Source organism: Theobroma cacao, chromosome 5 (genome assembly GCF_053813885.1).
Source record: "Theobroma cacao isolate CCN51 chromosome 5, ASM5381388v1, whole genome shotgun sequence".
Taxonomy (NCBI): Eukaryota; Viridiplantae; Streptophyta; class Magnoliopsida; order Malvales; family Malvaceae; genus Theobroma; species Theobroma cacao.
Genome location: NC_142643.1, coordinates 10,644,753 through 10,657,869, shown reverse-complemented (window position 1 = coordinate 10,657,869; position 13,117 = coordinate 10,644,753). Strand labels below are relative to the sequence as shown.

General features: G+C 37.3%; 2 protein-coding genes across 4 annotated transcripts; one reads left to right on the top strand and one right to left on the bottom strand.

The window, feature by feature from the left end:
* The first annotated feature begins 594 nt into the window (after positions 1-594).
* Positions 595-3,774, top strand: LOC18598452 (fasciclin-like arabinogalactan protein 17). Its single transcript, XM_018121879.2, has 2 exons — positions 595-2,054; positions 3,345-3,774. The coding sequence occupies exons 1-2, from the start codon at positions 737-739 to the stop codon at positions 3,416-3,418; spliced, it is 1,392 nt and encodes a 463-aa protein (XP_017977368.1). The 5' UTR covers positions 595-736; the 3' UTR covers positions 3,419-3,774.
* A 2,259-nt stretch (positions 3,775-6,033) lies between these two features.
* On the bottom strand, positions 6,034-10,022 carry LOC18598451 (TPX2 (targeting protein for Xklp2) protein family). Of its 3 annotated transcripts, none has more exons than XM_018122152.2 (9): positions 9,760-10,022; positions 9,078-9,306; positions 8,570-8,956; positions 8,426-8,478; positions 8,068-8,139; positions 7,885-7,969; positions 7,730-7,801; positions 7,471-7,578; positions 6,034-6,650 (listed from the first exon to the last, which is right to left on the bottom strand). In XM_018122152.2, exons 2-9 carry the CDS (start codon positions 9,303-9,305, stop codon positions 6,192-6,194), a joined length of 1,464 nt encoding a protein of 487 aa, XP_017977641.2. In that variant the 5' UTR covers position 9,306; positions 9,760-10,022; the 3' UTR covers positions 6,034-6,191. The 3 variants fall into 3 exon arrangements, with proteins under 3 accessions (XP_017977641.2, XP_007028041.3, XP_017977642.2); XM_007027979.3 differs by having other exon boundaries at positions 7,885-7,966; positions 9,760-10,020; XM_018122153.2 differs by lacking the exon at positions 9,760-10,022 and having other exon boundaries at positions 9,101-9,264.
* Between the last annotated feature and the right edge of the window lie 3,095 nt (positions 10,023-13,117).

Genomic DNA, 13,117 nt, shown 5'->3' with positions numbered 1-13,117 from the left:
GTATTTGGTAGTATGATTTTATTTTATATAAATTCTTTTCAAGGCTTTGGATGCTCTTCCAGCCCTTAGCCACAAACATAAAAATAGTAAAAAAAATGAAAGAACATAGTTAATCCGGTGCCAACAAAAGCTTCCAAAAGGAGCCCACCAGCAAAACTCAACACTTATTTTTTTTATCTTGCAAACACTTAAAAAAGATGGTGTTGGTAGGCCTCCATGTCAACCCAAAAATAACCCCTCAAAACGGCAAAGAAAATTAAGCCCCTAACAAGGGGCGTGGCTCATGTCTCAAGTCTCAACTAAGAAGCCGAGCAAGGAAAGTCCTGACAAGTGACAGTAGAGGTTCGACCCCGTGTGGTCCCCTCTTCCAGGCTGTCTCAACTCTAAGTCCAGCCCCAAAGTTCTCTCTCACCACCTCAGAACCAAATCTCACACCAACACAAAGCACCCAATTCCAGACCACCTCTTCATTTCATTGCAATAATCACTGTACATTCATCTTTCTTTTTTAGTTCTTCCTCCTGCTGCATTATTTCCCAAGTCTTCCCCTTTCCCTTTCCCTTTCCCTTTGTCGTGTCCCATTTTTCGGACTCTTCCCAGGCAATAATCACCCCGTCACTTCACTCCCTCCGAACCCCAGAAAACAAGTTCCCTCATCTTCAAAATCTCGTCTTGGGTTTTCTTCTTTCCTTAGGCTTTGTCAAAAGTGTTTCTTTTTCCGTTTTCTTTGAGGACCATGGATTCTTCCATCTATGGTGTCTCTTCCTCCAAGATCTTCCTTTTCTTCTACTTCTTCTTCTTTGTTTCGTTTGCCATTGCTGCATTGCCCCAAAATCCATCGGGGAAATCCTTTTCTTCATCTGCTTCCGGCCAGATTAATTCAAACTCGGTCCTTGTTGCTCTCCTTGACTCGCATTACACTGAGTTAGCTGAACTGGTTGAAAAAGCTTTACTTCTCCAAACTCTTGAAGAAGCTGTTGGCAAACACAACATTACCATTTTCGCCCCTCGGAATGAAGCCTTGGAGCGTCAACTCGACCCGGAATTCAAACGGTTCTTACTTGAACCTGGAAACCTCAAGTCCCTCCAAACCCTTCTGATGTTCCACATTATCCCCAAACGGGTCGGATCCCACCAATGGCCCGACCCCAAAACAGGACCTGTCAAGCACAACACCCTGTGTAACGACCATCTAAACTTAACGTCCAAATCCACCGGCAAGAAAACTGTGGACTCAGCCGAGTTGATTCGACCCGATGACGTGATCCGACCCGACGGAGTGATTCACGGTATCCAGCAGCTCCTCATTCCCCGCTCCGTCATAGAAGACTTCAACAAGAGACGTAATCTGCGGTCAATCTCCGCCGTATTACCTGAGGGTGCACCTGAAGTGGATCCTCGCACCCACAGGTTGAAGAAGCCAGCGCCGGTGCCAGTTGGAGCACCACCGGTACTTCCAATCTATGAAGCGATGGCTCCAGGTCCTTCTCTGGCGCCGGCGCCAGCTCCAGGACCTGGCGGACCTCACCATCATTTTGACGGTGAGAGCCAGGTCAAGGATTTTATCCACACTTTGTTACATTACGGTGGGTACAACGAAATGGCTGATATTCTAGTCAACTTGACTTCTTTAGCAACGGAAATGGGGAGATTAGTTTCCGAAGGATATGTTATAACGGTCTTGGCTCCAAATGATGAAGCCATGGCGAAGCTTACTACTGATCAGTTAAGCGAGCCAGGGGCGCCGGAACAGATTATATATTACCATATTATTCCCGAGTATCAGACCGAGGAGAGTATGTACAATGCGGTTAGGAGGTTTGGGAAAGTGAGATATGATACGCTGCGTTTGCCGCATAAGGTAGTGGCTCAGGAGGCTGATGGTTCGGTGAAGTTCGGCCATGGCGAGGGTTCTGCGTATTTGTTCGATCCGGATATCTATACGGATGGGAGGATTTCAGTTCAGGGGATTGATGGGGTTTTGTTCCCGGAGGAAGAGACTCAGACTGTCCAGAAACCAGCTGCTGTTAAGGTTGCCAGCAAGCCCAGGAGAGGTTTGTAGTTTTATTACCGACTCTTTTAACTTTTGGTTAATTGGTTAGATTATCCTGTTAAGTATTATTGTTAGGAAATAAATTCTTGAATTGTGCAACTTGGAGCTTGTGGTTGGTTGGGTATTTTTGGATAATTTCTAGTATTTAGATTAGAAACTAATGGGGTTTAAATGAGAATGAAAAGAATGGGGAGCTAGGGAACTGGAATATGGGAACTCAGTTAGTGGTATAGAATTGCTTCAGGGAGTGAGTATTAAGTTGGAATTTGGGCGGTGTTCTTTTGATGATTGATGTTTTTGGTGGTGGGGCAGATGGGAATCATGGAATACGCGTTTATAATTGCGGTCTCCTTTTTATGATGGGTTTGTGGGTGTATGGAAAGGAAAGCTGGTTACTATCTTTGTTTAGCATTACAGAAATGAGCCAATAACATCCTGCCATATTAAGGAATGATTTGTTGATATGATCATTGACTAAATTGATGGAGGGTGATAGAGTATAGGTGATATATGGGGTATTGGCATTGTTCTTTGCCTGGAAATGCCACACATGGAGAGAGAGTGGGTTATAGTGGTTCACTTTTGAGCAAGTTTTGACCAGAGATACTCGGTTTCACTTTTGAGCCAAGCAATGGAATTTAGGTTGGCAAGTGGGTAGTGGGAACCTGGAGAAGTCTAGAATTGTTGGTGAGAAAGTAAAATGTCCAGATAATCTTTAGTTTTTTGCACTACTTTAATCTACAATATAGAAGTCATTTGGAACAAGCAGGGAAGGGGTTAGATGGAGCGGTGGAAGAAGGTTCTTTAGCTAATAGATGAGAATTATTTCTCGAGTTCGAGTTCGAGTTCATTGCCCTTGCCACCGACGAGTCCATGTGACCAAAATTACAAAAACGCCTAAACATAAGAGCTAAAAAAAATCCAGGCCTGCCCAGCTGTTTGCCACATTTGTCTACCCCACCACACCTTTATTGCCAACAAGATACTTAATCCCCATGCCTTATTTTATATATATATATAGATATAGATATAGATATATATATGTATTTCTCTTATGATTTGGGAGCACTTTGGCAATCGGCTGGCAAGATTTGTTGTGCAATTGTACTCTACCTATTATTAGCTGACCTTAATTTTATTTAGGGTTTTTCTGGTTGGGATCAAGTTTACTATTGAATTATTCAATCTATGCCACTTAATTACTTGGTTTCTTGAATGTAAATTATGCGTTTGATGTAGACGCTTAATCATGAGTTGACTTAAATATTGTGTTTCATGTTTGATTATGCAGGGAAGTTGTTGGAAGTAGGATGTTGGATGCTTGGCACTCTCGGACAGGGTTTGCGATTTCGCTCATGTCAATGAATAATATAAAATTATAGTCTCAAGAAGGAAAAAACAGGAAACCGAGTAAAACGACCGAAAACAAAGGTGAAAATTACTTTCTCCGGGGTAAAGATGCTTTGTCATTTGCCGTTGTTGTAGGGTAGATATTGTGTCATAATACACTGGAAGGGAGTGCTGGTGATATCCTCAAAATGCAATGCCCACAGAAGAGAAAGTTTGCTGTTATTTTGTCATAAATACTGTAATTACATACCATTTTTTAATTATTTCTGTGTATGATTCACTGCCTCTTATATCATATGCATAATGCATGAACAACCTTGAAAACCTGTGTTTTCCACCCTATCAAATCAAGGGTTCTGTTCCTTTTTGCCTCTTTGTGAACCAAAATTCAAGCTTTTCCTATTCCTCTGGATTTTACTTTGCTAATGCCGGGTTTGGTGATTAAGGCGGCACAGCTAGCTGCTACCTTCTCATTGGTTGGTGTTCCTTTGTCGGTATGCAATAAAATGAAATGGTACAACCAATTATTTTATTAATGTTTCAAGGGAATCCTTCGGACTTTTGGCAATTTTCAAGTGATCTTCCTTATATTAGTTGTAGCTTTATTAGGCTATTTCTCATGCTTTATTAGGGACACTTTAATACTATGAAAATTTTTGGCTATGCGGTAGGCGTTTCCTTTTGACAAAATTTCATTTTCTTTTTGGGTGGGTGTGTTATCACTAATGAAAAGTCCAACTCCAATGTAACATGGAGTGTTGTTGCTAGACCAATTGTCAATGCTACACAATACAGCCTGTAGACTTGGTTTTGGCTGTGGAAATTAAAACATCGCCACCACCCCCAGCTCACACCAGAACCTAGACTTAGAAGTGTGCTGAGACAATGGTTCGATCCAAATCCTAGATTCAAAGCGGAATGCAGAGGTTATTGTCATTGGTATATATTTACATAATTTTTCCCATTAAATGGTGCAACACGTGCAAAGAAGATCAAAAATTATTATTATTATTATATACTAACTTCAGAACAGTAAGGGCCAAGTACAATAATAGATTAAATCAGCAAATACACAATTAAGTAGTAACAGAAGAATTATTCTTAGCTCAAACTAAGTTAACATAGGTAATTGACACAATGGTTATAGCTCATAAATTATTGAGATGGGATTTGAAAAGAATTACTGTCACATATAGATTGGTAGGGATAGGAGCTGCTAAGTCAGCCAATACTTTGAGCACAAGAAACGCTTCGGAAAGCAAAAGCAAAAGATTAAAATTAAATGAAATTGAAAAAAAAAAAAAGTGGTGCAGCTAATAAATCAGATTACAACTAATCAAAAGATATAAGTGGGGTTGCCGCCTTTAATCAAAATATTCATAAGCCATTTTACAATTGAAAGCAGATACGAATTATTCAGAGTCCACCTTCCCCTATTTGAGCTTCTTTTTTAAGGCATGCAGGAGGTTTTATACACAGGGCAATCTACATTTTATATTTTTTTAACCATAGCACGTGGGGAATTAACAATTTGTACATTTGTTAAATAAATTTGTTATGTGGGGACGATGGCTATGGTTTTTCTTTTTTAGATACCTATATCATGACAAAAAGTAGTAATAAATTGCCACGAAGTTAGGATCATGCCAACGTGCACGCATTGAATTCTAGCCAACATTGCAATCTGTTTGTTAAATTATTGAAGGGTAAGACTTGGTTTTCGATATTTGGAATTCAAGGATTTTACCAGTTTTTTGTCGGCCATATTTCACACTCAAATGTTAGTATATAGTTTAGACTGATATTATTAGCTTCTTTTAAGAAGGTGGCCAGGGTTCAAAGTTCCAATTCCATCTCTTCCCTAAAGACTATCAATATTTACCAAGAGGAACTTTGTTTATACCTTATGATTGTAGGTGTAGTTACATGGCCTGCAATGGGATTAAAAATGAGCATGAAGCTTGCAGCAGGGGATAGATTGACATTAAAGTTGTAGTTGGAAGGCACCTAACAATTTTTAACTTGTCTAATACTTGATTCCCCAGCAAGCATGCTTCTTGATTTGTACACCTTCTCACAAAGGTGTCTACATCACAAAGGAATTTCTACCATTATCTTAGTTTAAAGGTCCTAATTATGTAGCCAACTTTTGCTTGACAGCAACCTGGCATGCTTTGCAAGTGAAAGAAAAAGTTTCACCATCGATTGGCCTGGTAATTACTTCAAAGAGCTGGAATTGCTATAAAAAGAGCACAAACTATCTCTATCTCGGACTCCTATTTGAAGATAATAAGCCATTAGAGACTCCTATTTGTGCACGAGCAGTCCTGGAAGGGACAAATGGAAGAAGGAAGATCCTGAATTTAGCCTGAATATCACGAGCCATCTAAGGCTAATGAGTAAATCGGAAATTAGTCCTCCTAAGCCATGTGAACTAGTGGCACCAATGCAATGGGTCATTGAATATGATAATTCAAAGGCTATTACAGAATTATGTCAGTCATATGTCATACAGCGCTTACCAGCAAAGATACAGCAATGTTTAGGTCGCCGACAGACATGTTTAGCCTAATAAGTCGAAAGAAAGAGAATCCTACCAAACACTTTCAATAGAATTAACAAAGGAAACATGATTGCAATAACCTGTAGATGCATATGTAACTTATAATGTGTATAATAGCCCTCCAAAAAGAATGTCGTGATCAACTTACAAATACTATTCACAACAGCATGAAACCTGGAACTCAAAAAAATAAACCTATAAACACAAGGCCAGAGAATATGATCTTCAACCTCCAACTGGGACTTGACGGGGCATAGTTTCGGGGTTGGCCAAGCTTGAAATAAGTCCACCATTTTTAGCAGGATTCGTTCCGTCTGCTACACCTACAGCATCCTCTAATTGAGGAAGGTTGACAGGATGGTTCTGGTGTTCTTCAGGTTTCCCAACACAAGCATCCTGCACAGTGTTCTCCACCCTCCTTGTTCTTGGTTTTGACTTTCCAGGCTTTTCTTCAGCTTTAGTGATCTCCTTAGATTGAAGCTTAGGTTGAGATTTCTTTACAGCCTTCTTGGAAGCAACATTATCTTCATTACCATTGGTTTGAGTTCTTCTGGTTGAAAAATTCTGTTCTTGGTTCAAAGATGGGCTAACGCTAGAACCATCACCTTCTGAAGGGTTGTTTGTTGCAGATACGCTGCTCTTGTGCCTTCCAAGCTTTGGGGATTTAGCACGCGTAGTTGGTATCTATGACAATTACAGTAAATATCAGATTATTGGAAGAAAGCGAAATAAAGTAGGGAGGGAAGAACAATAAATTAAATCCATTTCTAAGAATCAAACTGTGTGTATATTGCCATGAGAAGGTAATATTTTGCATAAAAATGACAGGTTGGCAGATAACCTTGTCGACATCACCTCATGTACATGTACTAGATTTCTGGTCATCTATTAGTTAATAAAAGTAATAGTGACAATAGAGGAAGCTCATTCCTAAACCTCTGTACAGCAAAAACAGATGATATCATTCCTAATTACATGACTACATTGTGCATGTTAAAATGCTTCATTAAGAGATAAGATCTCAGGCATAGTGAGAAAATGATTCATTTTACAAATGTTTAGCAGAGAAAGTAGAAGAGGGAAATCTTAATTTTGTTCTGCTGCCTAAAAGTTCCACCGATCAAGCAAAGTCATCTGATAATGCCTGAGCATTAACTATAATTGAAGTAGCTTTTAAACCAAAGTTAACCACCGTAGAAACAAAATTTAAGTATTTTCTTCACTTACAGCAATTTTTATCATGATACCAGCCTCTTTTTTTTTTTCATTCTTCAAAAGAAAATAAATAAATGATAATTTGACTAGGTTCTAATTTCCAATCTTGAGTGGCCTAAGAATATAACAATTCAATAGTTAGCGTATGGAATATCGAAGTATCAGCATCAGTCTACACAACAATTATTAAAGACTATGATAAACTAATAGGCATACTTTAGTGGTGATGTGGTTTCAAAGAGCATACATGCCAGCATGAAATTGAAATAAAGACAAAACCATGAACTACCTTCTTTAGTTCAACTTTTGGAGGAGGTTCCTTGTAGAAACTTGGCATTGGTGTAGCTTTAAAAGCCAAGCTCTTCCTTAGTTGCTTGATTTCTGCCTCCTGGTTCTCCTGCATGATACAATAAACCATAAATCAATGAAACACCAAGATTGAATTTACTGAAGCAGAAAAGGTAGAAAACACAATTGCTTGATAGAGGAAAAAAACGAAAAAGATGTTCATTCAAGTAATAGTTATTGTAAAAAGTCATTGCCCAGACCTTTGATTTTGCCTGCAAGTTATTTCTTTCTACTTCCTTAGCATGGATCTTCTCTTCTAGCTTCGAAAAAAACTGGTGGAGAAGTTCATGAAACATTTGGTCATACATTAATGTAAGGCTATCAACAAAATAATGAATTGATGCACATTTCGAACCTCCTTTCTCTTTTCAGCACGTTCCTCCAACCTGAAGGTGAATCCTGACCCACTACTTCTTCTAGTGCTACGAGAAGTGGCACTGCTAATAATTACGACCAAAAATCAGAGACATATCAATTAAAACGGAGTAATTAATAAAAGGAGTTGCATAGCAAATGATGTTAAAAGTAATGACAGTACGAAGTAGTGGAATGGGCATCATCATCTTCTTTGCTCAGCAGTGCAGCTGTTACTGGCTTTGAATCAGCTGATCTGCACTCACACAAGCTATGTTAACACCATAATCAATCAGCAGAGTTAAACTTATATGTTATATATATTAATTTTTATTGTCAGTTTATTTGAATTTCCATCTTTTTTTTGGTTTGTTTTTGTGGGGAAAGCTGGAATGTTGGATGAAGGAGCAAAGAGATCTCTTCTGCATACAAGTTTTGAACGAATTTTACCCAAGTATAAATGCATTACAGTATTTACATAACCAGAGTAGAAGAGGTTAAACAGTATATGTATGCGTGATGATCTGGTGACTATGACTTACTCGGAGGATGAAGGGGACTTAGCAGCCACATTTCCAGGGACAGATTTTGCCGGCTGATGTGCACAGACAAAGACAAAATGAAGAGAGGTCCTTAGAAAACCACTGAGAGAAAAGGAGGGAAGAAATGATATCACAAAACCATACCAAAGCCTGCCTATTGCTAGGCAAAGATGCTAAAGTAGTCCTCCTGGCAGTAACTCCACCACCATTCGTATTTGCCGGCTTTGAGTCCAGCTTGATGGATCCACGACTGTTGGGATGATTCAAACGAGACAATGAAGACAGTGATCCATTGGAAGAAGCCTGCACTTTTGTGCCTTCTTCTTGACCATGTTTGAGATCAACTTTCTCCGGATATCCATCAATGCTCTTCATGAGACCATCCCCATGGACTCTTCTTGCTGGAAATGAAAGACTCTGGGACAGTACAGCTCTCTGATCACGAGAAAGTGGAACTGCACTTCTCAGATTAGATTTATCCTTTATCACCTTATTGTTCTTTGAATTACGACCAGTCAGGTTACCAGGTTCCTACACAGACACAGAGAAATACGCATAGAAAACAAGGGAAAAGGGGGGAATATCTGAGTTGCAAGAAATTATGTAAATGATCAACACCAATAGAACAGCTTAAATGCATGGTACATGGTACCTTTAAGGGTTTTGAGATTTTACTTTTGGAGACATTTGCAGCAGCTTTACTTGCCATGCCTTCAGATTTTGTTCCCGGCTTGGAAGCTTCCTTCAAATTTGCAACCCCTTCACCCTTAGTGTCAGCATTCAGTTCCTCTTTCTTTGCTTCTGTAGCAGATTCTTCCACATCTGTTCTTTCAATGACAATTCTCTCTTCTTCCACTGTTACCTCGTTTTCAGACTCCATCCTTCAGAAAAAAAAGGAAAATTTCCACCAAAATTATGAGTACAACCATCAAAAGTCAACGTAAAATGGCAGAAAGATCAAAGGGGTTCAGCCAAAATCAATGACATTGCTGCATTAGATTATGGGACTAAAGAATTCAACGAAAATCTAGCTTTAATTGGTGATGTGAATCTAAATGGCAGATGTTTTCCTTTCTCACAATTTCCCCTTAAAAACTGCAAAACCTGGCCAAACTTAAACCAAAACCTGAAATGAGAATCACTCCATAGAGAAAAACCAATTGAACAACAAGGATCCAACGAAATTCTACAGTTAACCCATCAGGTAACTCATAAAAACAGAAACCCTCACGTCAAAAACCAAAGGACTTATGAATATAACCAGAAAGAAATCCCATCAACTAAAAGAGAAAAGAAGAAGAGAAGCAAAGCTTACAAATTTGCAAAGCAATTACCTTGCTTACGAGAGTCTCAAGAGATTGGCAATGCAAAGCTTGAAAAGAAGAATGAGGCAGCACTGAATTTGATAAAAAGAAAAAAAAGAAACCTGAAAGCTTAAGAAAGAAGTGACAAAATCTGAAGCTAAAGCTCTGAAGATCCAAACAGGGTTTCTGATTGAGAGGCTCAGTGACACTCTGCTTCCTGCAAAGGAGGTGGCTTTGGGGTGTTTCGAGGAGAGAGAGAGAGAGAGAGAGAGGGGTTAAAGTAGGACGAGCTTTTCAATGAAGTGATAGAATGATTGAAGGCAAATGACTATATTGCCACTGATATAATGGGTAGTTTGTTGCACCAAGTTGAAGCTTTCAACTACCCTTTTTCGAATTATGTATCATAATGGAGGGAAATGCAATGAAATCAAAGAGCATTTCTAGTATTATATTCCATAAAACAAAGTCTTGTCAAGATCAAAGGGTAAATGTTGGATCAATTATTGTTTCCAACCAAGTTTTGCTACACACCATACCAATTTCTTTCTGCTTTTTTTTTTTGGGATAAATAAAACTTATTCATCTAATAAATAGATATTTAAAATTAAATTAAGAAGACCATATATATATATATATTCATCTATTCTTCAAAGGCATTACAATTTGTTTGCATTAATTGATCCCTTAGTGGCAAATAATATTATGTCTTTTGCTTCCCCCATTACCCAGTGTAAGTCGTGACATAAGAGATCCATAAATGAGGAAATGATAATTGAAGCTTCTCAATTCAGGGTTCAATCAGAATTGGTTGCATTCAATTAGAAAAGGACAAGTCAAGTTTAATAGGGAGAAAGGGTTGTGCACTTGTGGGGAGTTCAAGTAACATGTTTAATGGCATGTGCTACGGCAGTTTTGGACATTTTGAGAAGAAAAGTTCAAACATCCCGACTCCTTTTCCACATTGCATTCAATTCATTTTCATCCCAAACATTTTTCATCTTCTTCTGTTTTATAATTATATCAAAATAAAGCTATCAAGAAGAATTTTACCAATATCTGTAACTTAGTTTAAGTTAGATATTTTTTAATCTATTAATATATATATATATCAAAATTATTGGTGTATTTTTAAAATCAAAGGTTATATTACATAATAAAGAGCTATCTTAATTCAAATGTTATATTATATAAAGTGACATAGTGTGTCTATTGGATTATAAACAGATTTTCATGTGAACGGTTATGTTTCTTGATAAAATAACATCCAAAAGTTACGAGACAAATTGAAAAGATACCATAGCTCAAAAGTCAAATACGAAAAGTTAGTTTCAAATTATAACTTAAAGATTATGTTTTATGGAATGAATAGTTATCTTTTCATAAGATGATTATTAAAACAATACATTTATCCAAAAATTGTGTATTGTAAAATGTAAAGATATTTTTTAGACAAAACGGTGCTTTAATGAAAAGGTTGTATCTTTGAAAAAGAAACACTTGCAAACCTATATAAAGGGCTTGTTGTCAACCATTTTGACACATCAATTCAAAAATAAAACAAGTGCAGAAATATCAAGAGCAAGAAAAGTATTGTGTTCTATTAACATAAACACTTAAGTTTTCATCAACTACAAAAGCGTCCAAATTACTTATAATGTACTTGCTGCAGAAAGGATGCTCTAAGGCCAAACAACTTTACAAACCTTCGGGTGTATCTAGTAATCTACTCTCGTAAAGTGCAATACGAAGTTAGACGTTGGTTTCATTGTATCTCTAAGACTATTCGCATTATTCTCTTTACATACCAAGTGGTGGAGGTGAAATAAGTTCTAAAAAATAACGTCTATTGAAAGGCTTGCTTTGAAGTCAATTTTATCGATTCTTTAAATTTCATCTAAATCCCATTTGCATCAACAATAATGACTTATACAACGAAAGAAAATCAATACAAAAATACTAACTTAGATATTTTATTTAATATTCGAAAGTAAAGTCTTTGAATTTAGCATTCTATTTCACTTCACAAAAATGGGTTAAGCCTTTTTTCTCCAAATGGCAAACATTGAAATGAAATGGAGAAGCAAAAAAGAAGTGAAATTCAACAATGTTTAAATTTGGAAAATGATGCAACTAATTAACAAGATTTGATCCAACTCACCTAACTCACCAACTAGAGCTAGAATGTAGAATCCCCAATCTTAATTAAGTGGCTCTTGATATACCTTTAACACCTAAATTTGTCCTTAATTACTGTCTTAAGCAAGGGCATTATAGGCAGTCGGAACAAAATTCATTGCTTAAAATGGATTAAGGGGTCTAACCGTCATTTCCCAACCAACCCAATGATTGAACAGAAAAACACAGGGCACTGTGTGAGAACGTGGAAGTTCCCAAACACTGAAAAAAAAAAAAACACGCCAACTGTAACTGGTGGGTCGAGGACACCCAGGTCACAGCCTGGTAGGGCCCACGCTCATCCTTAATGCTGACGTGGCAAGACCGAGCAACATGATTGGTCTCACGTTGGTGCCCATCGTCACAGCTGTCACGGAACGTGCGTAGTAGAACATTAGTTTGTTTGGAGAGACCGAACATCCTGTGCCTGGGTCCCGCTATATCCTTTTCTCTAAGGTAAGGACAATATCAGCCGTTTGATGAAAGATGGTGGGTCCCAATCACTGCCCACGTTTGATTTGGAGTTTAGTTTTGAAGTGTAGGATTTTGCGGGTGGTGCGTTGCATTCGCGGGCATAAGGCTGGCCTCGACATGTCATCTTCAAACGTAAGTGTGTTCACCATTTTTTATTGCCTTTGTTGGTTCAGCTCGTGTACTCCACGCGCTTCATGTTTCCATGTGAAGTTTGTCTTTGTCTCGATTCGTGAATTGGAAATTACTTCAAATTGGCTCTGCTCATCATTTGAGAATCCGATGCAATTTTGACTTGGACATTTGGTAGCATTTGCGAAATTATTTGCAGTAAGAAAAAGGAATTGTGAAATTGTAATTCAATCATTAGAAGCCAAAAAAATAAATACAATATTAATTAAATTTTTATATTTTTATTTTTAATTAAATAAATTTTTATAATTAACTATTGATAGTTTTTATTTTTATGTAATATAATATTACGTGACGTATTAATATATTATAATAAATATTAATGTGGATGTGATAGGGTGAGGTGGTCACGTAGTAATCTTAACATCCACATTAGCAGTACATTAGTGACATGTGGGCATAAAAAATATAAATATCATCTCGATTAATAATAATTAGTTAATCATTAATATAAAAATTTATTTAATTTAAAATAAAAAAATTATAAATTAATTAAATTTAATAAAAAAATAAAAAAAATTTAAATTTTTTTAAATAATTCAGATAT

Coding starts and splice junctions, on each gene's coding strand:
- LOC18598451 (XM_018122152.2), bottom strand. CDS start 9,305: ATGGAGTCTGAAAACGAGGTAACAGTGGAAGAAGAGAGAATTGTCATT. Junction 8,140..8,425: donor AAGTCCCCTTCATCCTCCGA/GTAAGTCATAGT, acceptor GTGTGAGTGCAG/ATCAGCTGATTCAAAGCCAG. Junction 7,802..7,884: donor GTGCTGAAAAGAGAAAGGAG/GTTCGAAATGTG, acceptor CTTCTCCACCAG/TTTTTTTCGAAGCTAGAAGA.
- LOC18598452 (XM_018121879.2), top strand. CDS start 737: ATGGATTCTTCCATCTATGGTGTCTCTTCCTCCAAGATCTTCCTTTTC. Junction 2,055..3,344: donor TGCCAGCAAGCCCAGGAGAG/GTTTGTAGTTTT, acceptor TTGATTATGCAG/GGAAGTTGTTGGAAGTAGGA.